Source organism: Melopsittacus undulatus, chromosome 6 (assembly GCF_012275295.1).
Source record: "Melopsittacus undulatus isolate bMelUnd1 chromosome 6, bMelUnd1.mat.Z, whole genome shotgun sequence".
In the NCBI taxonomy this organism is placed as follows: Eukaryota; Metazoa; Chordata; class Aves; order Psittaciformes; family Psittaculidae; genus Melopsittacus; species Melopsittacus undulatus.
Window position 1 is genome coordinate 20109363 of NC_047532.1, and position 24422 is coordinate 20133784.

The following is a 24422-nucleotide window of genomic DNA, read 5'->3' on the forward strand; positions in this document are numbered from 1 at the left end:
CCTCTGGCCAGTGCCGGACACCTCCCACCCTGGCACTGCCCATCCTTCCCGGCAAGTGTGTGCTGCATTGTTGGTGCAAACAAAGGAGCTGCTTGTGTCTGCCGAAGAGAAAGGAAGTCGGAGGCAAAAGCATCCCACAGCACTGGGTATATGCAGATTAAGCTGCAGAAGGTTGCATCAATGTAGCATTTTCCAGACATCAGTTAATCCCCCTCGCCATGCTCTGTGTCTCGCTGCATGAGGTGGGTTGTGTCTCACCTGCAGCCACAAAGGCAATGGGTGCCCAGTGACAAACCTGACACCCCTGACCCGACACTCCTGTGAGGCCGGGCAAGTGAAACACAAGCTGTGCGCCCACCAGCACACCCGTGGGCATCACTTTGGCAGGGAACTCAGTCTATTCTTATCAAGGAAAAATGAGGACACTGGGATTCCCACTAGCTGTCTGGGGATCGAACAGGCTGTCGGTCTCCGAGCGGATGTCTGGCTACAGGGTGAGTGGAAGGGAGAAACTCACTTTTGCTGTTTGCCCTTCACTGATGCATCCTCTGCTGCCCTGCCCCCATCACCTCCAAGACAGCCCAAGGGAAGGCTGCTGCTCGGCTGCCTCCCCCATCTCTTGCTGAGATGCCCGGCTCGATCTCCGTGATGAACCCCTGGTCACACACGGGCTGCCTGGGGCTCTTCCCAGCTGTAGTGTGATGCTGGCAGGCCTCAGTTTGCCATGGCTGTTCTCTAGATCCCAGGTTTCAGCAATCACACCCTTACTCCTCTGGCCCTGCCTCTGCTTAACCCCGAGCATCAGCAGGAGCTGCGGAGCTGGATTCCAGGCTTAGAAAGGCATCACCGGGCCATCCAACCTTTAAAGGCTTTCCCCAGCAGACCCCAGCACATGTCGAGAGCCCCTTTCCTGCCTGATAGAGACACTGATAACGTCAGGCTTCACACAGCCCCTGCTGTTCCCGCAGCTAGGACCAGCCCCGCAGGCTCCCCGCGCCCGCCGTTGTAACACGGGGACCCAGAGGACGCCGGTCGGGGACACAACTCCTCCTTCTGCTCCCATTTCTGCCACATCATTTTCCCTCCACGGGCTGCCCCGGCGCGCAGGAGCCGCCGGCTCCACCTCCCGCGCCGCGCACCGGGCGGACCCCCGGCAGGGCTGGCGGGGCGGGCAGGTACCAGGGATGCCGCCCTCCGACACCGGCACCTCCGAGCAGGTGAGCTCCCCGGGCCCTGCCGCCGCGGGTGTGCTGGCTGCGGGTCGCTCACCTTCTCCACGTTCTCCACGGTGAAGTCGAGGCCCTGCGGCGGCGGCGCCTCCGCCCTCCGCTCCATGGCTGCGGCGGCGCTCAGGAGGCAGCGGCGGCAGGCGGGCGACAGCGCACGGGCAGCCGCATCGCGGCGGGACCGCCTCCCCGCCCTGACGAGGGCGGCGGCACCGGCGCAGCTCAGCACCGGCGCGGCTGGGCAGGGCTGTGCTGGGCTGGGCTGGGCGGGCAGCAGGGGTCGGGCCGGGGAGCGCTCGAGGGACGGCCCGAGGGGCACCCCCGCCACCCGCTCCGCTCCGGCACCGCCTCACCCCGCTGCCCGCAGGCGCGGCCGGGCAGCCCGGGACCTGCCGCGGCGCCGCGCCGCACGCCGGGAGCCGTAGTCCCGGCACAGGCGCGCCCCCTGGCGGGCAGCGGCACCGAGCGCCCCCCTGCTCCCCACTCGTGGTGCGGTGCGGGCAGCCGGAGCCCCGCTCAGCAGCGCCCCCAGCGGCCGGCCCGAGGACATCCCCGTCCCGCCGCAGCACAGCACGGGCGGAGGCAGGGCTGGACGCGCGGCCCCTCGCTTTATTGCTACAGGAAAAGGCGGCTGTACAAAAATAGAGTTTATCCCTCCCATTTTACAAATAATAGAAAACAAAACGGGGGTTGGGGCGCGGAGCCGGGGCGCTGCCCAGGGCTTCGCAGCAGCGCTGGGGTTAAATTACACCCGGCCCCCGGGGGCCCAAAGTCATAAATAGGAGCTGCTGCTCGAGAACAATAAATAAATAATTTAGAGCAATAAATAGTTTAGTGCTGCAGCACGGTGGGGGGGTCCCTGCAGCCCCCCGGGAGCCGATGGGTGTCTATGAAGCACAGGGGGTGCAGTCCCCCACCCTGCTGCACCCCCCTGTCCTCAGGAATTCTGCCTCCCTGCAGGGCAGCTCCAGTCATGTCACCCCCAGAGTGCCCGAGGGGACAGGGAGGTTTTGTCGCCTTTCTGTCCCACTCCGAAGATTGGGTGATGCCTGTTCCCAGGTCCTCTACAGTAGGGGTTCAGGAGCACCAGTCCAGGAAGCGTGCAGGCAAGCTGGGTGCTGCTGGTGGATGCTGGCCTGGCAGACCCCTCTAAGCTGCAGGGATGCTCCATACCCCCTCTAGCTCCTCTCCCAGGGCTGAGCCAGGATGCAGCCGGGCAGGATCCCACGTAGCCAATGGCACCAGCTGCTTGGCACTGAGCAGGATGGGGCTCAGCCACCCACCCCTCGTCATGGCTCCATCTCCCCTCAGTCCTTCGTGGCCACGTCAAAATGGGGGCACTGGCATCTGCTAGACCCTTCCTCTGAGCGCCAGCGCCACTGTGTGCGGCAAGCCAGGATCTGCTGGCAGCCCGGGGTCTGCCAGCCTGCGTCGAGCATGAGCCGAGCTGGATGCCCCCTTCTCAGCCAATGCAGCTGCACTCGGCCGCCGACAGCTTCTCCACTGTCTGCCATGTGTTCTGCACGTCCATGAAGGAGACAGCCTCGTAGCGAGTGGGCCGGCAGCAGGGGTGGCTGAGGACCCGCTCCTGCGGGCCCGGGGTGATGAGCTGCTGCCGCAGCAGGCTGCCCAGCGTCAGGTCGTAGTTGCTGCGCGCCCGGTGGCAGGACCCGCTGCAGTACTTGAAGAGCACGATCTCGTCCGAGTTGAAGCCCAGGCCCAGGTCTCGCACCTTCACCATCAGGTTGCGGATGTGGCAGTTGCGCCCGCGGGCTCCCCGAGAAGGTTTCCTTGCCCCCTTCTTGGCTTTGCCGGTGCCTGGTGGCGAGCGCTCGGCACGCAGCAGCAGGTCCTCGGCTAGCTCCGCAGCACCTGGGCCACCCGTCGTCGCATTGTCCCCTGCATGCAGAGGGGACAGCACTGTCAGACCCCATCCTGCACCCACCACCCTCCTGGAGCCTGCTGAGCCTGCCTGCTCTTGCCATGACCTGCATACCCCTCCTGACCACTCACCATAGCACTGGCTAGATGCCTGCAGGGTGAGTGGGCATCCGGCCAAGCATCTTCTCATACCCAGGGCTCTGCCACCATCCCCAACATGAAGCAGGGGGGCCCATGTGTTCAGCCCCCCCAAGCCTGGTCCCAGTGCTGAAGCTCCTCAAAGCAGTTCCCAACCCACCCGTGCCCCACACTACCCAACACGCACCGTACAGCTGGCTCCAGGCCGCAGCAAGTGGTACCTCCATGGCATCCTCCACAGCAGGGCTGGCAGTGGCCATGCTCCGTGGCGTTGGGGCTGCATCCAGCGTCTTGTTGCAGTGTGGGGTTCGCAGAGTGCCTGCGGCCATCCCAGCCAGCAGTGAGAGGATGGTGAGGAGCCCCCACAGTGTCCCCTCCTGCAACAGAGCACAGCACAGCGGGGTGAGGTCCCCACACCATAGACAAGGCTCCATGAGCTGGGGATGGGGTTGTGTGGTCCTGGCCATTACAGCCAGCCAGGTCTGGCCTCACCTTGGGCTGTGGGTGTGTGGTGGGTCCTGCAGATCTCTGCTCTGGTGGCTCCACTCGCTGCTCCATGCTAGCTGCAATGCAGAGATGGGTTCAGCACCCACGCAGAGGGGATGGGGTGGGCATTGAGCTGGGAGCTGGCAAACCTCCCCCCTGCCCCTATTTTTTGCCATCCCCTCCCTCACCCTTCAGGACTCCAAAACACCTCCTGCACCCCAGGCATGACTCTCCCCCTGACCCCTCCCCACACAGCCAGGCATCCTCGCCACCCCTCGCACCCCTTCCAAAAGATTTGGCAGCTGGAGCAGCCCAGCCTTCTCCCAGCACCTCTCCTCAGGGGGATGCAGCCACCTCCTTGTGAGAGCGGCCTGGGATGCCAGGCTGGGCTGTGAGGCAGCGGCTGGGGCTGGGAGCACCACGCAAGGGGGGGCCTTTCCCATGGCCCTTCCCTGGGAATGTTTTTCTTGCTCACAGTGGGAGCCTGACCTTGGAAACTCCAAATCCATTAGTGCAGGGTCCTTGGGTGCAGCCACCCCCTGGCCATGCATTGACTCCCCAGCCTGCTGCCTGCTCTGAGCTGGGACATGCAGCCCCAGAGCAGCCAGGGACCGTGATGGGCAGGATGGGCAGGCAGGTCCCAGGGGGACACAGTGGGGTGAAGGACAGCGCATTGGGCTCCCTGAAGTCATTCACCCCAGCACCACTGGCCACAGCCACTGCCTGGACACATACAGGGGAATTCGTTCCCTGGCATGCATAGTCCCAGTGGAGGAGCAAGCATGGTCTCAAGGGATCGATGTCCCCCCAGGAGGTGCAGGGGCAACTTCCAGTTTGCAGGCACTTGTTGCACCTCTTTCCCCGGCTGCTTCCCCAGGGGAAAGAGGGAGGTCCCTGTGCCCAAGGGTCCCAAGCCAGGATCCCCCACATGTGACTCCCAAGGGGTCTTGATCTCTCCTTGGTCTGTCTGCCGCATCCCCTGTCACCTGAGACCAGCCTGAACCCTTGGAACTCAGTGGTATCCTGCAGTGGGGAGCTCCCCCATCCCTTCCACGGCTTTGCCCTGACATGTCCCAGGAGCTTCCATAGCAAAGCTGGGACAGAACATGCTGAGGAGTGAGCTCCTGGCTAAAAAATGCAGGGACCCGGCTGAGCACCGCTGGGGCGAGGCAACGTAATCAGTTCCTCCAGTCCCCACAGCATTGCAGGGGAGAGTCCCCGAGTCCTGATGGCCTCATCTGAAGACACCCTGAGCTGGCCACACCGTGGCAAAGGGCTCTGACGAGTACTGCCAGGCCCATGTGCCTCCTCCGGAGCCGTGCACCCGGCAGGATGCGCCCCGGTGCAGGCAGGGCTGGCACCGTGCCCCCGGCCCCGCCAGCCGCCGCAGCCCGGCCAAGCACAGCCCACACTGCACGTCGCTCCCGTGGCTGCCCGTGGCCTTGCGCCAGCCGCTGCCGCCAGGTCATGATTTTCCCAGACCAGCACCCCCGAAGGGGCAGGAGAGGGTCCCCGTTCCCTCGTCCAGCCCCAGCATCCCGGCGGGACGGGACGGGACGGAGCAGCCGATGCAGTTCAGGCTTCTCCCGTCCGGCGGCAGCACGGGCCCGGGCTCTGCGGCAGGAGCGCTGCCGGTGGGACGCCGGGTGAGGGCAGCCTCCCCTCGTCCCCGGGAGCCCCGGAGCCGGGCTACGGACGTGCCCGCCAGTGTCTCCGCGGGCCTGGAGCCCCATCCCCGGGGGCAGCTCCCCGAGCCGCAGGACCGCAGCCAGTGCCAGCCCCGGCTCTACCCCAGTGCGGGCAGGGCTGAGCCAAGCTCCGGGCACCCCACGGGGATGCCAGACCCGTACCCCTGTGGCAGCAATCTGAAGTAACACCAGTGCGGGTCACCCCACACCTACCCGTGCAGATCCCGGCGAGGGCCCCTCCGCTCCCGCTGTGCCCAGGGAGCTGGGGAGCGGGTGCCCCGGGGACCGCAAAAGGCCCCCAGGAGGGCAGAAGCCCCTCGCGAAGCGCATCCGCACAGGGCCAGAGGGTGCCCTCAGCTCCCGGAGCGGCCGCTTGTGGGGGAGGCTGTGCTGGGGTCTCTCTCGCCACTGCTCGCTGTGCAAGCCCTGCAGCCACGGGTCCTGCCCGCCAGAGCGGGGCGATGCTCTGAGACCCCCATGGGCACCTGCTGGCACCGGCGGAGAGGGCGGAGACCCGGCATCCCGCCGCGCTTCCCCTGGCAGGAGGAGTGCCGGGGGGCAGAAACGGACTCCGCGTGTGACGCGGGGCTGGCACCCGCCCCGCAAGAACGTGGGAGGCCGGATCCGACACGTGGGGCACACGGGTGAGACCAAACTCGGCCCCAGCCCAGCGAAAGCAGAGCCGGGGGTGCCGGGCAGTGCCGGCCCAGGGACCACGGTCCCGGGGCTCTCCAGTGCCTCCGCCCGAGCAGCCGGGGCACAGACCTTGTAGACGTGCCCAAAGGGTCGGTGCGGGAGTACAGGGTAGAGGCGGCTGAGCCAGTCCCTGCGTCCCCCGGGCACCCGCAGCGGGGTCCTTCCTCTCCCCACCCGGGCATGGAGTCCCCGTTCCAGCCGCGGCCCCGAGCGCGCCCGACTGCCGGGCCGGGCTCGGCGATCCGGGAGCCTCCTGGTGGGGACCTGCCCGGGAACGGCCCGAGCCCCCTCGCCACCCCGCGGGTATTGCCGGGCGGCGAGCGGTGAAGCGGGACCCTCCCGCCGCCCGTTGCCCTCGCAGCCCCGGTACGAGCCACCGCCGGCAGGCTGGGGGGGCCGCTGCCGCCCGCCGCCCCGGCCCGCACTCACCGTGCCCGCGGCGGGGACCATCCCCCGGGCCGCTGCCGCCCCGCATCGCCTCCGCTCCCCGCCGCCCCCCGCCGCCCGCCGCCGCCGCGCCGGGGCGGGGCGCGGGCGGGGGCCGGCGCTGCCCCACAGGCACCGGCTCCTGCCGCTGCTCCCGGTGCCGCTCCCGCTGCGCCTCGGGGTGAGGGTCCCGGTCCCGGTGCGCCTCGGGGTGCGGTGCCGGTGCCGGCGGGCGGGCGCGCAGTGCGGAGCAACGGCGGCTCCATCCCTCTCCCGCCGCCGGTGTCAAATTCCAGCCGCCGTCACCTGACCGGCGGGGCGGGCAGCGGTACCGGGACGCCGATCTGCGCCGGCACCAGGATCCCGACAGGCAACCCGACCCGCACCGCAGCACCACCGGACTCCGACCCGCACAAGCTACGGGACTGCTCCGGGACCAGGAAGGCACGGGGACACCACCAGCAGTAGGAGCCGCAGCTCGACCAGCATCAGCACCGGCTCCGCACCCGCATCCGGACCGCAGTCGAGCTCCTGCCGAGACTCGCACCCGGCTGGGAACGGCACCGGTACCCCGGCGGCACCCGAGCCCCGCTACCACCACCTGCTCGCCGGCCGGCCTCCGGGCAGGCGGACACGCAGCCTGGACGGACGGACAGCCCGTGAGAGGGGTTCCCTGCCCCAACAGCCCGGTCCCAGCCCTGGCAGGACGGACACACGGACACCCCCGGGGACGAGTTCAGCCCTCCCCCGAGCGCTCCGGGAGCAGAACCCCACGGGGCTCCGGTGGGCACAGCTCCACAGAGTCCTCCCGCACACAGCCGAGGGGACGGGTTGGGGTGTCCCGGGAAGCGGCAGGGCTGGCGGGCGTCCCACGCACCCCGAGCCGCCGCGGGACACCGGTGTGCCTGGCGCTCACGTCCGGCCTCGCCGGAGGAGGAGCCCGGCCTCCCTGCCCGGCCTCTCCGCCCGTCCGCGCCCCGCGGCCACGGCCCACGGGCGCCCCGCGGCCAGGTCCCTCCTTACCTCCGCCGTGTCCCTGCCTCCCTCCGCCGGGGCCGCCGCAGGCCCCGGGGACATGGGGGCCGGCTGGCGAGCCGAGCCGAGCCCGTGCGAGTCCTTACGTCACTGCCCAGGGCCCTCCACGTCCATCCCGGGGCTCTCGAGTGCTCCTTGCAAACGTGCCAAATCCCAGGGCCGCCTCCGCTCGGCCCCGCTCCACACGTGCTGCCCTGGACGGCCCCGGCCGCCGGGTGCAGCCCTGCCCGGGCCAGCTCCCCCCACCCCGCACCGCTCCGGGGACAGCCCCCATGGCCCGGCGGGGTCGGGGAGCTTGGGACCGAGCTGCGCACCACGAGGTGCCCCCGTCCGCGCTCGGCGCAACCGCCCCGGGCTTATGTAACTGCCGAGGCTGGAGCCGGGCCAGCGGCTCGGTCGCCGGCGGTGCCTTGGCCGCACGACGGCTCCGAGGAGCCCGTGGGGTCTGCCTGGGGCACGAAGCCCCGGCCCCGCTGCGCCCGCCTCGTCTCGTCTCATGCCGTCGGATTATCTGGCGCGGGGATGGCAACTCCCGCGTCCCTCCCGCGGCATCACCTGCCAAGGAATGTGCTGGCACGGGAGGAACCTCCTAAGCCATCCACACCACCGCTGGCAGAGCCCGGGGAGGTGGCCGGGGACCCCAATATCACTGGCACAGGCAGCATGAATGAGCCCGGGGGCACGGGTGGCTTCATGTGCACTATGGGACTGTGTGGATGGGCTTTGCAGTGGGCCTGCACTGCCCATGGTCGTGGCCTGAGGCTGCTCCCATCTATGATGCCCGCTGGCAGAGGTGATGCCCTGGATGCCTTAGGCCAGCAGAGGTTTGGAGGTTCAGGTGCATCCCTGGGGTGGAGAATCAGCCAGAGGCAGGGAACAGGATCCTCAGCTTTGCAGACTAATGAGGCTGCCTACTTGGAAAGTTTCCATGTGAGTGGCCATGTCCTGCTCCAGGCTGCCTGGCTGTCACTGTTGGACTGAGACCAGCTGCCCATAGAGGGGCTGCCAGTGACAGGGAGTGTTATCTTCCTCATGGACAGACCAGACACAGCCCCAGGTACTGGCTCACCCCAGAGGTTACCCTTTTCCCTCCCACCTTCCCTTTGAGTTGGGCTGGTCCTTGTGTTCCCGGACACAGCCCAGACCTGGTATGGGCATAATGCTGTGTGGAGCATGGCATAGGAGAATGTCCAGAGCATTCCCATACAGGTGAGCCCATGGTCCTGGGAAAGGGGTGGTTGCGCTTAGCCTGGCCTCTGTTTTCTTCCAGTTGTGCCCTCTTCATGGCTGCTACCCCAGACAACCTAGGGGTCCTGGCTCCCCCCACTGCCCCCAGCCCTTATCCTGGGAGATGTGACTCTGCTGCTGCCATCAGTTCCACTGATGTCCTGCCTGCCAGCTGCATCTCTTCCCTGTCCCACCGAGATCATGGTGGCAGGAGGTGGCACATCCCAGCTCTGTGCCTGAATCTGGGCACTGCTCTCCCCTTTGGCTCCAATGAGTATTGGCTCTGCCCTGTGGGATGTTGAGTGTGTGGTGGGCCCCGCAGTTCTGTGTTCTCAGCCCCATAGGTCTCAGACAAATGGGTGATGTGCTCCCTGGCTGCCACTAGCAACGGCTGCCTTGATGCCTCCTAAGGCACTGCCAACAATCAGTCAGTGCTTCTGTACCCCCAGGGCAGGGGTGCCCCTTGTCGGGTTTGGAATGAGCCCTGCAGGGGCTCACAGCAGGGCCATGGCCTCCTGTGGTGACTGTCCCTGAAGGTGCCACCCTTTCGTGATGGGCTGGGGATGATGCGATCCAGGCAGATGGCAAGACTGAGCATGACGTGGCTGCTGCTGTGCCCGTGTGAAGCCATGGCTGGATGTGACAAAACCCATGTGGGAGAGCTGTGATGCAGACAGACCGACCGGCTGCATTGTCCCCATCTCAGCAGTGATGTGGTTCCTTGGGAGACACCAGCTCTACAGCAAGTGTCCTTGTCTCTGCTGACCTGTCCCCATGTGCCCTGATCCCAGGCTCTGTGTTCTCCCCTCTACAGTAGTTCCAAGGCCAGGCCAGGCCCAGCCTGATGGCAGCAGTGGCCTTTGCTCTTTAAGAACTGGGAAGAGAGGAGGGGAGGAAGGAGGCTTTGAGTAGCTCCAGCATCTCCTTTCCAGGAGGGATCTGGAACTTGCAGCCACACACTGGGGAAGGTTGGGCATCGCCTCTGTGGTGTCCCATCAGTGCTGGCAGGACCCCTTGTGTTTAGGAGGTGGCAGGGCTGTCACACTGGTCACTCACCTGGAAGCAGCCACCCTTGTCCCATATGGGACTGTCCCTGGAGCACCGCTGGGACTTGCCACAGTGGTTACATTCCTCCCACTGGGACCCGGCAGGTGTCGGAGTCGGTCACAGCCTTGGCCTTTGGCTTCCTAAACTGCTTCCTTCCTGGACACTGTGGTGAGAAGGTCACTTAGCGGAGCCGCACCCACCCTGAGTGCTGCCGTGACCTGCGGCAGGAAACCACCGCGCTGCAGGGGCTCCCTGAGAGCATCAGTGGCAGGCAGCCTGTGCTGGGAATCACAGAATGGTTTGGGTTGGAAAGGACCTTAAGAACATCCAGTTCCAACCCCCCTGCCATGGGCAGGGACGCCTCACACTAAACCATGTCACCCAAGGCTTCATCCAACCTGGCCTTGAGCACCGACAGGGATGGAGCATTCACAACCTCCCTGGGCAAACCATTCCAGACGACCCACCACCCCTCTGCTCCCCAGCACGGCATGGAGCCAATGCACAAACCCCATTCCCACCCCTCAGGTGGGGAGCACAGCCCTCTCCTGTCCCCAGCATCAGCACAGTGGCATCGGGGTCACTGTGCTGGAGGAGTCAGCAGTGAAATCAGGCTGGGGACAGCCCTAGAGGGGAACCCCTCTGTCTCTCCTAAACAAAGGCCAAAGGTAGCAGAAGAAAGAGGCCAGCCAAGCTTCTCTGATAGCTTTATTGCTTCTGTGATATGACTGAACCGATGTGACATAAGCCGGTGTGGAGGAGCCTACACGACTCTTGCCCTCCCTGCCTGGAGGGGAAATTAAAAAAACCTGCAGAAACTAAACCTAATTTTAAAAACTCATGGAGTTCTCACATCTCAGCTTGGTGCAGCACCGGCTTTGGAGGAAGTCCCTGTGTGGGGTACAAGGAGCCATGCCTGGAGTGAATGGGTGCTGGCCTGCGTCACCCGCACCGAAGGACATGTCTCTAATACTGTGTGTGATGCACTGCTTGGACTGGTGGCACGTACCGTGCTGGTGGAGCTCAGCGTGGAAGCCCCTGTCCATCCCAGGGGCTGCATGTCCCTGTTTGGTACAGGCAGCCCTGTCTTAACACCTTCCCCCTCTCCCAAGCAACTTGGCAGGGCAGGGCCTCCGTGCTGCTCCCACCCAGGAAAAGGAGACTCTGGAAGCCCATAGATGCTGGGCTAAGGGATGCTGAGTGCAGAGGATTCCCTACTGCCCTCCTGCTCCCTAGCCATGGTGCCTCTGTTTGGCACGTGCGAGCTTGAGGTCACAGCAAAGAGGGAGCCCTATGCCAAGGTGGTGGGCACTGGGGAGAGCTGTAGGACACAATCGCATGAGCAGCCCATGCTCATCGTGTGGTCAGGGCAGCAGCAGCTCTGTGGAAGCCCCTGTCCCCCAGAGCAGCACATGCTGGCTGGCCTGCAGCTCCCCACACTTGCTCTCTGCACCATGTGGAGCGACACTGCTGCAGGAGCTGGCTCCCTGACCTCCCTGCGCTTCTCCAGCATCTCTCCAGGCAGGTTCCCTGCCACCCGAGTGGCCTTTCTGCACCACAGCGCGTCAGAGGCACCAGGCAACCCCGCTCTATATTTAGGCTATGGAGAATTCCCCTGGGCTCTCCCTTCCGAGCTGAAAAGGTGAGTCACTGTGAGGGAGAGGCCAAGACTCGCATCCGTCCCACTGACCCTGCTCTGACCCGCACACCGCTCCGAGCTGGCAGGACTGCCGCGTTTGGGAGCGCAGGAGGTGGCTGCAGGTGCATGCGGGGAGGCAGCCGGGGGAACAGCATCCAGGAGTGAAACCTGCTCCTGGGGTGCTGCAGCGCGCACACCCCATCACCAGACACAGGGCTGCTCCGCAGGGGTGCTTGCCCACCAGTGCAAAAGGGGACAGTGAGTTAGAGGGGAGCCTTGGTGCCCCAAACAACCCCACATCCTCTCTTTCCTTTTGTTTCTCACCCCAGTCACCCTGGGCCATGCTCTCTCCTTGGACCTGCAGCCAGTCAGCTGGAAGACAAAGGTGTCCCATAGCTTTGTAGTGCTCAATAAAACATGTAATCGTATCACTGCCATCACAAGCCTCCATGGGGGTGCTTCCCCCACGGGGTAGAGGGCTGCCCACCACAGGCCTTTATGAGGCTCTTTCGCTGCCCTCCTCCTCCTGGCTGGATCCATCAGCTCTCTGGCATCTCAGCTCACTGTAGCATACAGATGTGGTCCCTCACTGCCTAGGGCTCTCACAGCAGCTGCTAAAGACCCAGCTCAAGCACGAAGCAGAGGGTGGGTGCCCACCCTTCCCCAGACACAACCTCAGCTAGGTCCGTGCCAGGCAGCCACTGGCAGGGACTCTATGGACAATGGTCCCAGGTCCAGGCTGACATGCAGGAACTTCGAAGGGAGTGTTGCCCGGCAAGAGCCATGGAAATCCAGTCCCTTGAGCTCCTGCAGCAGCAAAATCAAATCGGGGGAAAAAAAGGAGTATTTGCCACAGCATATAATAAAAAACCTGCTGGAAACTCCAGCTCTCAATACTGGAAGCCTCAAAGAGCATCCTGGGAAGAGACATGTACAAGGGAGAGCAGGATCAGCTGGCTGGGAAGCCAGAAGGCCAGGGAAAGGGGCATAGGATGGGGAAAGAGAAGGAAGTATGTGTCTTCAATGGTCTGCAAGAGGCAGGATCTTTGAGCTGCTCCCAAACTACAAGGCAAGCAGTAGCCACAACCAGAAGCTGGACTGAACTTGCCCATGAGCAAGCTCCTTGGCTACAGAAGCACAACGGAGGAGAGGCTCCTGAGGGCACTTTCACACTGGTCTGTGGGCAGCACCCAGCACCATGTCCTGAAAGCTGCCTCTGCCTCCAACCATTCCATATAGTTTGCTCCTCAGCTCCTCCTGCCCATTCCCTTTGGGATCTCAGCCCCAGAGCCACAGGTCCCTGCAAGTCAGTGGGAACAGAGGCAGCAGAGGGGAACCATGCGAGCCCTGCTCTGAGCATCCTTGTCCATGTTAGTACCACGTTCTCCCTTCAGCTCAGAGCAAGGCAGACTGCAATCCTTGGGCTACGTCAGATACAGCTCCAGGACCATGAGCCTGGCCAGCATTCTTAGGGCTCCCCTCTCCACTGACCCAGCACTGGTGGCTGCACACTGGTGCTTCAGCACACAGGGACTTGGCTCAGGATCATGTGCCTGGGTGCAAATCCAGTCTGCTCCAGGCTAGAAGAGCACAGGAGCCAATTTCCACCTGTAACCATTCCCCTGGCAATCCCTCTTGTGCCCACGCTCTCCATGCGCATTATACCACCCTGCTGTCCCTGCACTTGGCCCTGTTGCTCAGTTTATTCCAGCTCCTTTAAAATAAGTATACAAATCAAATGTGCAAATACTGCATCTCGGGACCAAGACGGCAAAGGAAGGGACGTGCTCCTGAGAGCAGGAGGAGCAGCAGTGCTAGATCAGCACAGGAGGAGCTTCTAAATGAAGTGAGCAGGGGCCAAGCAGAGGGTGAGGGTTCGCAGCAGGCTCCCACCCGTGCCAGCAGGCTCCATCATCACTGAGGTCACACGTCACTTAAAATAGGGAACATAACCAAGTCTGGAAAGTAAAATGAACTTCTTCAGCAGCCTGCTCTCAAGCTGTAAAGCTGCAGATCTCTGTGCAAGATCTGACCTCCTTCCAAAGAATAAATTACTCCTCTCCCACACAAAAATAAAGCAAGATGCTGTCCAGAAATGGTGACACCAATCTCTATGGACTCCACAGGGGCCCTGCACAGCAGGCATAAACCAAGAGGCCTGAAAGCCTTGAGTACAACAAGGCAGGCTCCTCAGCGCTGTGACAGGCAGGAAGGTGGGGAGGGTCTGAGGCAGGCAGAGAAAGCCATCAGCTCCCCACTCCACCTTGGGGTCAGAGCAGAGGCAGAGCAAATGGCTATGGAAAATGCAGCCAAGTAAGTGGCTGCTGCTGCTGCCTCTATACAGGAAGCAAGGAAAAGTGCAGAAAAACAAACCCATGCTCATCTCCATCCAGAAGCTCCATGTGGAGGATGAGGGAAAGCTAATATTCTCCCTCCAAATTATAGCAGCACCAACGACACCAAAGTTTTGGATGGATTTGTTTTCCTGGGGAAAGGTCTGAGGCCAGTGAGAACGCAGATGGAGAATGAAGAGGCCGGGTGTTTCGCAGGGCTGTGCACAAGCAGTCCTTGCCTTGCACCTTGGTATTTCTTATATGATTCCAGCAGTTTCTTTTAAAAAATAATACTTTGTACATTCAGGCATCGCTGCCTCGGGGCAGCATCGCCTCCCATTTGGCACAAATCGTTTTATTCACAAACCTGTCTTCTCTCTCCTGAGTCTCTCCTGATTAGTTCAGGACACAGAAGATCCGTCTGCGATGCAGAGTTCAAGAACTGCCCACTCAGCCCCTTGCCCACCTCCTGCCAGCTCTAGGCCTGGAGGCAGCAGATGTAACCCTCACGCAGGCTGGCAACGTGAGAGGGTCTTCCCAGAGCACCTGGGCAACTCTGTGTGTCTTCAGTGAGGTGGGATTCTTACGGGGGCTGCCAGTGCCTGCATCTAGAACTGCAGCGTGCATCTTCATCTCCTCCCTTGGAGGCAGTGGCTGCAGCCACTCAGATCCCACTGGTTAGGTCAGTGATGACTCGGGCTTTCACCAGCTTCCGCAGGAACTCCTTCTCCCGCTGGATGTTGTGTGTCCAGGACTGGAAGGAAATGGGAGAGACAGGAGGTCAGCAGCTATCCTGGCCAAGCATGCTCCTGTCCTCACATTATGGGAGACTCCAGCTAGGGCAGGGCTGTGGCTTTGGCCAAGGGGACAAACCCTACTGCAGACCAGAAGAGCCCTTGCTGAACAAGTGCCTTCTCTTACCTAACACCGGTACAGGCAGCAGGGTCAGACCTTGGCAGAAGGTCTCCCCTGACCCAAGTCAGAGCTGGGGTAGGAGGTCTCCCCATGGGCTGACTGAAGCTTTTCTGGCATGGTGAGATGTGAACAATCCAGGTACTTCGCACACATGTAGCTGGTTACAGTGCCCTCCCAAGCCACTGCACCAAGGGTCCAGCAGCACAGCATTAAAGGTGATATACACTGGGAAGCAGAGTTCGCAGAGAGCACCGTGGCAGGACATGTTGTACTCACATACAGTTCCCTGCCAGGGGTATACATGGGGTGCATGCAGCTGAAAAGCTCCAAGACCACCCCCATCAAGGCCAGCTTTTGCCTCTGCTAGCCCTATGAAGAGGAAATCGCATGTTAAAGGTTACACTAACACAGCATGAAGGGTGAAATGGTCAAAACTCCCAGGCAGGCATTTCAAAGCAATGATGGCTATAGCTAGTGTCAGCCCACCCAGATGTGTTCCCTGCAGCTGGCTTTAGCTGTGATCACAGCATCTGCCATCAACCCCTGCACCGGTATTATTAAAACACTTAATGAAGGCAGTAAGTGGTTTGTCTCCCTGGGGAGATCAAGGCACAGCAGGGAAAAGCAACTTTCCCCAAAGTCTCCCAACAGGACAAGAATCCGGTGCTCTGGACAGCAGGTAAGCTGAGCTCTAAGTATGATCTGGACCATGATAAAATCACTCTGTAGCAGCCTCTCTGAAATAGCCTCAAACCAACAAAGCACCAGTCCAACAAGCCCTCTGAGGTCACTTTGTCATAGGTATCTAAACCCAGTTCACCCACTGCAAAATGATGGGCATTTGCCTGCAAAACCACCACTGCCTGCAAAACACTGGCTGTGTCCATCTAACACAACGTGCATGTTCTTCTCCTGTCATATGCTGCGTAGCACTGACAGCTCTGGTCACAGCGTGCTACCAAGAGGTCCAAGGGACTGAAGGTCCCTGTCTAGATCTCCAGCACATTTTGCAAATACCTCTCTTGCTGCTCCTGTGCATTTAGAAGCCAAATCCATCTCCTCAGTGCACAGGAATGATAACAGTTCAAGTTGCTACAGAAAGTTCAGGTAGGTCTTATCTTGTAACCTGTGTTCAAAAAGAAGTCTGTTTCTAATGGCAGTTATCTGAATGCTGCAAAGGGTGCACCAGCACCAGGAACAACAAGGCCACACGTGGTAAAACTGTGCTGGTGGTCTTTGGTACTCTGAAAATGCAGAAGACCCCATCTCTAGACTGAAAAGACACTGCCAGAAACAACTCAGTGCTTGGCTTCTCCTCGCATAAAAGCAGAACCTGAAAGCTGGCACTGGGAAGAAAGCTGGCTCTTAAAAGGAAAAAAGCATGGATTTCAGAAAGCAGCAGTGTGAGCGATGGTGGTGTGGAGCAGAGGGAGCTAGGAGAGCAGGACTGCGTGTGCCTGTCACTCGGAGCCAGAGAGCAAGGATCCCTCAGTGTGCTGGAAACAGTCCCACATGTGCCATGTCAGCTGGGGGTCCTGGGCCTGGCCCCTGCCATGCAGCAGTGTCTCTTCTGGCACCACAGCCCCTTGATCAGAATGCACAGCACCGTCGGAGGCAGCCAAGTGCGTGTGCTGCTGGCAACAGGCAGTGAGCAGCTGTCTGCGGGCACAGAGGCCACGCTGGGAACACCAGGTCTCAACACATTCACTTGCATCTGGCTGGGCTTGCTGTTCAAAGCCTATCTGGAGCACCAGGGAGCCTGATGTGCCTGATACATCATAGCACAATCTGATTCATCCTTCACGTCTTTCAGACTCATCAAATGGTATGAGAAGCCAACCGGTTTCATCCAGGACAACCTGCTCATGTCCCTTGGTACAGATGGTAACTGGTGAAGCAGCCACTCAAACTATGTAAAACATCACCTCAGGCCACATGCAAGTGCCTTATCTGATGGCAAGAGGAAATCTGCTTTGTGAAAGGTACAAGTGGCACAGGAATTTAAGTACAGGAGGTGGATAATAAAACTTTGGGTGATACAATTGCAGTCTCTCACATGACAGCTAAATCTGGCTCCAGCACTGACTGCAAGGCTGCTGGCAAGATCTAGAAACCTCTGGCTGCTCAGCATCCAGGCTGCTCTATACCCTGGGCACTGCCACAAACTCCTCTTTCTAAGCAGAAAGTCACAGGCAAGGGAATTCGGCCTCCCACTTGATCCATGGATCTTAGTGGTATCCACAACAGTACTCTCAAGTGTTTTGTGGTTGAATGTAAGACCACAGAGAAAGAAGATTCCCAGTGAGATGGGCTTTTGTCCCTCCCAGAGAGCACTGGATGCAGTACTACTCCCCCACCCCTGACAGCATTGCGGGCAGGAGGGATGAAGCATGTCTTCAACACCAGCTCTGGTTACTGATTGCAGGAGAGGGACTCACCCCACTGACAGAGCTAATCAGGCAAAGGAAGCTGCATTCCAGCAGCACCAGTGGGGAGAAGAGCAGAGTGGATTTCTCAAAGCTGCTGGAGAGAGGCAGGCACCTCACTTCCATTGCCCAGGTAGGGGAAAGGCGACAAAATACACCTTAAATCCTCCTGGGTTTAGGGTATATGCATCCTAAATATCACCCACTTGCAGGGTTTATGAAAAGCCAGGCCTTGTCAGGCTCGGGTTTGCTTTGGTCCAGGATCACATCATGGCTGTTGTAAGGGGAAGTTCTCTTGCAACCCCGCACTGGGTAAGCTGAGGCGCTCTGTGTAAGCTTGCAGGCAAGTTGTCCTGGAAATCATTCAGCTGGTGCAATGTCCTGAGCTGCAGCAGGATGATAAGAAAGAGGCAATGCTCTGGCAAACCATGTCCCCAAGGACAGGGTTCTCTTGTCAGAGTGCTCATTTTGACATTTTACGCAGAGGATTATGATCAGGATCCATGCCTGCAGAGCGATTACATGAAGCGGCTGCAATGCTAGTGGTTTATTCCTGCCTCTACTGCAAAGAAGCCTTTTCCTGCCCTCAAATGCTGGATGTGCTTTGGCTGTGCTGGCAAGATGCTCACTGCTCCTCCTCACTGCTTTGACCCTCTTTTCCCATGCACACCAGGTTACTGCCTCATTTCCTACTCCTGTAAGCAGGATTGGTCATGTTCACAAACCTCCTGTCCCAAGTCCTGAAGTTGCAACTCAGCATCACAAGCTGAAAGCTCCAGCTCTTGTGAATCTGCACCTCTAGACAGTAATAGAGCATTTAATGCCATCTCCACCTTCTTGTGCCCCTACACTGCTTGCATCGAGTTTCCACTTGTGCAAACAAACAGGCTTCTTGTTTAAGCCAGAGTAATGAACTTCTTGGAGTTCCAACAGGAATGCCCCAGGAGGCTGCAGAGCCCTTCTTGTTCTTTGGGGATCAGGCTGGGATTTCATTTGCTTTGGGTCTCCCTCTGAGTAGCGGGTATTTCTTTTCTGCAGTGAGAGGAGCAGCAGGAAGAGAGCCGCTCTGCAAGCACATGCACTGGTATGGTTGTGCACCCCAGAGAGGTGGCAGTGAGTCTGATCATTTGGTCACAGTTGTTAGATCAAAATTTATCATCAGTTAAAGCCACCTTTCAGGGTTATGCAAATGCAGCAGCACCAAACCACCTGGCCCTTTCTTCCTGATGATTCCGTGAGGAAGCACAAAACATCCTCTGTCCCTTCAAGAGAAGCTGAGTATTTGAAGACTAAGAAAATGTTTTAGAGACTAACCCAGGCGGAAAGTAAGCTCCCATCTGCAATCAATTACAACCTGAGGGAATGCCTCAGCTTCAGACCACATTAGTCTTATCAAGTATATTGCGATATCTTAAAATACAGGAAGATTAAATCAGAGCGAGTCAATGAGGAATGCATTCAGGAAAAGCAGCAAGTTGTAAAGTGGGAGGTTTCTCAGTTCCCCTGTATTTCTGCAAGTCAGCAGCATTTCTCCCCCAAAACCTGCATAGAAACCACAGCAGCAGCAAGTACTACTTCACGGGTGTGAGTTTCCAGTCCTCACCAGCACTAGTTTGTCTCTGACTTTAACCCTCACTGCCTTGCCTCCAGAGCTGCTTATTCTTCACAATTCTGCCTAGTTCATGCCCTTGCTCTTGTCCTGCCATGGTGACCACACTCCTTGGGTGTTTCATGGCCATCCCTGAGCTGCAGCTTCATCTCCCTGTGCACATCCCCTTATTCAGGACCTGTTGCCCCCTCCTTTCTCAGTCCATCTGCCGGGACATGGCAGCATCCTGCAGACTGCCCTGTTCCACCTGCACCCCCTAGGAAGTAACACTGCAACAAAAGGGAGGGCTGTGCACCCTCATCTTTTTGGGTTCAAGAGATTGACTCACAGCTCCTTTATGCCCAGTGAGCCTTAGACCAACTTGAAATTTCAAACAGCTCTTAGCTCCTGCTTATTCTTAATACACACAGAGACAGGAACTCTATGTCTTCATTTTACCAAGCTAAACAAACCACGTCTTCTTCCTTCTACCAAAACGGGCTATCCAATTCCCCTGTGAAAACTGGGAAATTTCCCAGAAGTGTCGTAGCTCCCTCTGCCCCTATTTACTCCAAGTTTACTTTCTGTGAACAAGAAAACAAGGCTCACCATTGCCTCCTGCAGAGCCAATTCTCTCTCCCACCAAGAAATCCCTTCTTCTAGTCCTTCCAGATCTGTACTTGCCTTTTCTTCTTAGTAACAGCCTCCCATCCTGAATTATCTTGTGATTTGTTTGTACCTATCTAAGCACTTTCCTCCTCTGCCATTACCAAAGAATGCTCCCCAGTTTAGAGTCAAATTTCCTGGTACTGCACCAAAGAGCATGACCTTCCATTCACACTCTTAGGTTTCATGCCACCCAGTTTACTCCTGTTCTCAAGGTGCTTACAGTGTTCCTGGATGGTATTTTGATCCTCCCTTGTATTGACCACACCTGGTTTTGTCTCATCACAAATTCCCCTTGCACACCATTGCCTTCTGTGCCAAAAATCAGTAAAACAAACACTAAACACAACCTTCTGTGGGGGAACTCCCAGCCGTCTATTCAGTGCTGCTCTTTGTGTTCGCCTTTAGAGAGCCTATTCATGTACAGGTGTTGCATCAAACCATAGCTTCTGAAGCTCAACTGATTGTACCTCACAGGGCACAGCACTGCACACGTAACCGAACTTCAGACCCACTGGCCCACTACACTTCCTCTGTCCCCAGGATGATTTCTTTTTTTTTAATGAAATCAAGCTATTAAATTAGTTTTTGTAACGTGCCTTTGGTAAATCCATGTTGTGTTTGCTTTCAGGATTTAATTATTCTCTCATTTAAAATCTGCTTTCAAGTTCTGAATAGTACCTCTAGGGTCAGATGAAGAGGTCTGAATTTGACAGGATTATTTTCCTTGCCTCACTCCCATTCCCCCCCACACAAAGAAAAAAAGAAAAGAAAGGAAAAAGAGGTATTACATCCACTGCAATCTAATCCTGGGGAACCACACGTAACCTGATAGATTTATTGAGGACCTTTTCCTCTGGACTTGTAGCTTCATCGGCTCAAGAGCGCAGTGGTTGTAACACAGATCTCTCGAGCTGTCCCACCCAGTGCATTAGCTTCAATAGCTTTTGCCTTTTACTGCTGACCCAGTCATTTTCTGTTTCTGTGAACTTCTCACCATAAGTCACCCCTTCCCTCATGTTCATCATATCACCCTTATGGAGGTGACATATCAATTCATGTGATTCCCACTTCGGCTGTTTAATTGCTATGCTTTCTGCTTCCTATATCTCCCCTGGATGCCAAGCCCTGGTAATTCTTTCCTTGTTTCCACATTATTTGTTTGGCAGTGGGACTGTCCAGTGTTTGTTTATTTTCTTTTGCAAGACCCATTTCAGAATCATAGAAAAAATGGTTTGGTTTGGAAAGGACCTTAAGATAATCTAGTGTCTGCCATGGGCAGGGACAACCCACGCTAAACCATGTCACCCAAGGCTCTGTCCAACCTGGCCTTGAACACTGCTAGGGATGGAGCATTCACCACTTCCCTGGGCAACCCATTCCAGTGCCTCACCACCCTAACAGTAAAGAACTTCCTCCTTACATCTAACCTGAACCTCCCCTGTTTAAGTTTGAACCTGTGACCCCTTGTCCTATCACTGCAGTCCCTGATGAAGAGCCCCTCTCCTTGTAGGTCCCCTTCAGATACTGGAAGGCTGCTATGAGGTCTCCACACAGCTTCTCTTCTCCAGGCTGAACAGCCCCAATTCTGTCAGCCTGTCTTTGTATGGGAGGTGCTCCAGCCCCCTGATCACCCTCAATTTTCGTCCTTCTGCTCTTGTTTGGCCTCCCATCACCTTTCAGCTTCCCACCACTTTTCAGCCTCTAATTTCTTCTTGGACTTTTGCCAGTTTTTGCTTTATCTCAGTTCTTTCCAACCATCAGTGTGAAGTCTCTTAATGCTCTCTCCCACTCCCCTGTTAACTTCTAACACCACTCTGAAGCAGTTATTTATGAAGTTGTGTCTACAGCCTTTTCCCGCAGTCCCCCCCTTGCTACAAACACAGATTGCAAATAATTTCTGCACTTTTCACAAAAATTGATTTCAAGTCCACAATGAGTCCACGAGCTCTTCAGTGCATCCATTTTTTGGTATCCCACTCTCCCAGGCTACGTCTACAGCCAGAGAGGTCAGACAGCCTGTCAGTACTGCTGAGTGCCACCCTGCAGTCTAGATACATTCCCACTTATCGATATCCCTCCCTTTGGAAGCAATATCAGAGTTATAACATCCCTTCTCTTGCCTTTCCATTTAATTTAACCATGAAGCCACTTGATCAAAGGCTACTTCCTAAAATGTCCCTCTACAAGGTGTGCCCATTAAAAACAGCTCTGAAAGGCCATCAACTCTTCTTGTGCCCTCATGGTTGGTGAGAACAGCTACTGCATCTGGGAATACCCAGGCTCTTCTCTTGACAATAGCACTGGCTCCTACTGTACATCTGAGACAGTGTGACTTTCATGGTACCAACAACCCCTACAGAGGTCTGTGTCCAATGCCGGGTTCAGCAGCTGGGCTCTAACATACCCCTCTAGATCTTCTACTGTGTTTTCCTACAGAGATCTTGTCCAAATCTTAATTCTGGCTTTGCCCATCATACAGCCTCACCTTCCTTGCTGTTATTAGTGCACAGAGATATTCCACGACTCTTACTGTACTTCTGTCCTACTGAACAAGGCAATACCTGTATTCCATCAATCTTTCGCAGATTTCTTTTACATAGAAACACAGTCCTTATGCACAGGAACAGCATGTGAGGCCTCTGTTCAGCCCAAACACTGTCAAACAGGTGGCTTTTAAACAAAGACAAAAATGTATAAACCTCATCAGTCATCACTGCCGGCCCCAAGAAAAGGCACTGCCCTTTCAGAGGTCCCCCTGCCCCAGCCCCTAACCTCCCCCTCCAAAGCTGACCTCCATTTCAGTCTGCACCATTCCTTGTACTCCAATCGCAATTCATCAGCCAGGCTCGAATAGCTGTGTTTTCAGTCTATAAATCACCAGGCTAGACATCTGCCTGGCTTTCAAAGGAGTTTTGTTCTTCTTGTTGGCTACCGCAAACTTTAAGGTACTTGGACGCCTGAAGCAGCCCAACCACCCCCCTCCCAAGCAACTTGTGTTGATTTAAAATGCAAAGGACGGCTTCACAGAGAGAGCCCAGATGATGATAAAGCACTATTGTTTGTGCCTTTGTGGGCCAAGGCTCCAAACTTGATGTTTGTGGATTATTCTGAGAGGTAGCTGCTGGCGGGAAGAGACAGAGACAAAGCTGTGTGTCCCTGCGTGCTGCAGGCTACCTCCCCTGGCCCTTGTGACAGCCCTTACACAGGCTGAATAAGAAGTGTTACAAGATGGTTTCCTCCAGCATCCCACAAAGACCTGCTGGGGAAGCAAAGCCAATGATCAGAAAGAAGCCATCAAAGGCAGTCGCACCACCTCCCCCTCGGGTCAGGCATCGAGGCACTGAAGTGCAGGGCACAGCTGTATCAAAGGAGCTGACACCTCCAACAGCATCGGCGCTGGCGCTTGATCTGCTTCTACAGTGAAAAGGAGACCAGTCAGCAGCTCCACCGTGCGACACAAGTGCCGCACATGGGTTCTGGATGGATAAGGGTGGCTTTTAACCATGCATCCTCTGCTATTACCAACCACAAGCACTTGTGGCAGTGTGCAGCTGGCTGCTGAGAAGACAGCTCAGGGGTTCCCTGTGTGGTGTCCGAGGTGACTCCTTGCTCACAATCTTGCTCTGGCAAGAAATGACCAGGAGACTGAAGCTCGCCTCCATATCACAATGCCAGGGCAGAGCAAATGAAGGGATGCTGGGAGCTAGTCTTGCCTTTCATTCCCAGGATTTAAAATAGCCTCCTGCTCTCTTACTTTCATCACTCTTTACGGATACATTTTTATTATTCTAAACAGTCACTTTCTTCCATCTTGAAAAATCTCTGCCTGAAATACTACCCTGCTTTGACACTATCAATGAAGGTGTATTGTAATCCTTATGGGCAGATTCATTCATATTTTTTTATCCAGAAAAGCAAGCCTTTGCTCTATTTTAAAATGACTCTTATTTCTCATCTCCATTTCTATGTTTTCTTCCCAGTGGATCTGACACTTCCAGATTAATAGAAGACAGTGACCTGTGATAAACCTACACTTTTACAGAGTGCTTGGGCAGGAAGCATTACAGGACCTGAGCAAGAACTAAAAAATACAATAAACTGCATCAAAATTCAGCTTCAGTGGACTCATTGCCACGAAAACAGAAATAAGTGAGCAGACACCTTGGCAAGAACTCAGTCGTTTTCTGTACAGCATTCGTGGAAGCAGCCAAGGGTGGAAAACTGTTGCAAAGTTATTTGGAATAGGGAAAATGGTAACTGAAGGGAGATGGCACAGTTGACATTCTGCATTCTGAAAAACCACCTGTGAGAGTGTACACTGGGTCTATTGGATAGCGGTCTCCCAGGAACAGAGCAGAGAACAGGCAGGCTGTCTTCACACCACCTAGAAAGCCTCTGTTGAAGTGCAGGCCAGGGACTCTGCACCCCTGGCCTTGATGGAGACAAGATGAGAGATGAGGGAAGAAGGTGCTCGGCAGCAGAGCTGGGATCCAGGGGAGGCTCTGTACTGCAAGCATTCCTCTTCCAGCTCACAACCTGAAACTGAAAGCACCGCACCAGTGTGCTTCCAGCTCTCCAGAGCACACTTAAGAACAGAAAATGGTCTTCTCCACCAGGTCTGCTTGGACGTACCCTGGCTGGAGTACACCAATATACCTAGGACAGGGGATAAGGAAGCCATTCAGGTCTACACTGGAGAAGCTTACTCTCATGGGCATTCAGAAGCACAGAACAATCCATAGGAGCTTTGCAGCCGTGTCACTGACCAGAGTTCAAAGACTATACACTTCCCCTTCACTGGTAATACTGATGAAACTTCAGAGCATCTGCCTCCCCTCAGAGTCTTCACCTCTGCCCAGCCCTTGGGAGTTGGAGATGCTGGAAGAGGCAGAGGCAGCTGCCTTTTGTGCAATAGCAGCACAATCTTGGACCTTGAGGGCTTTTATCCCTGCAGGGAAAGCAAAGACTAAGCAAAAAAGCAAAACTGTACACTGGGGCTGCC

At 57.3% G+C, this 24422-nt stretch overlaps 3 protein-coding genes across 12 annotated transcripts in view; all 3 read right to left on the reverse strand.

Moving 5' to 3' along the window:
• The window catches only part of IPO13 (importin 13), a 31682-nt gene extending 30347 nt beyond the window's left edge, over window positions 1-1335 (reverse strand). For both annotated transcript variants that reach the window (XM_034063889.1, XM_034063888.1), the window contains exon 1: window positions 1270-1335. In XM_034063889.1, coding sequence (XP_033919780.1) covers window positions 1270-1335 — 66 coding nt within the window. The remainder of the gene's footprint in view (window positions 1-1269) is intronic.
• A 499-nt stretch (window positions 1336-1834) lies between these two features.
• ARTN (artemin) lies at window positions 1835-3879 on the reverse strand. Its single transcript, XM_005151071.3, has 3 exons — window positions 3738-3879; window positions 3433-3622; window positions 1835-3125 (listed from the first exon to the last, which is right to left on the reverse strand). The coding sequence occupies exons 1-3, from the start codon at window positions 3801-3803 to the stop codon at window positions 2689-2691; spliced, it is 693 nt and encodes a 230-aa protein (XP_005151128.1). The 5' UTR covers window positions 3804-3879; the 3' UTR covers window positions 1835-2688.
• A 6671-nt stretch (window positions 3880-10550) lies between these two features.
• The window catches only part of ST3GAL3 (ST3 beta-galactoside alpha-2,3-sialyltransferase 3), a 202172-nt gene continuing 188300 nt past the window's right edge, over window positions 10551-24422 (reverse strand). For all 9 annotated transcript variants that reach the window (XM_031050734.2, XM_031050735.2, XM_031050739.2 and 6 more), the window contains one exon: window positions 10551-14576. In XM_031050734.2, coding sequence (XP_030906594.1) covers window positions 14487-14576 — 90 coding nt within the window. In that variant the 3' untranslated portion in view covers window positions 10551-14486. The remainder of the gene's footprint in view (window positions 14577-24422) is intronic.

Coding starts and splice junctions, on each gene's coding strand:
- ARTN (XM_005151071.3), bottom strand. CDS start 3,803: ATGGAGCAGCGAGTGGAGCCACCAGAGCAGAGATCTGCAGGACCCACC. Junction 3,623..3,737: donor CCACACACCCACAGCCCAAG/GTGAGGCCAGAC, acceptor GCTCTGTTGCAG/GAGGGGACACTGTGGGGGCT. Junction 3,126..3,432: donor GGCCTGGAGCCAGCTGTACG/GTGCGTGTTGGG, acceptor CTCTGCATGCAG/GGGACAATGCGACGACGGGT.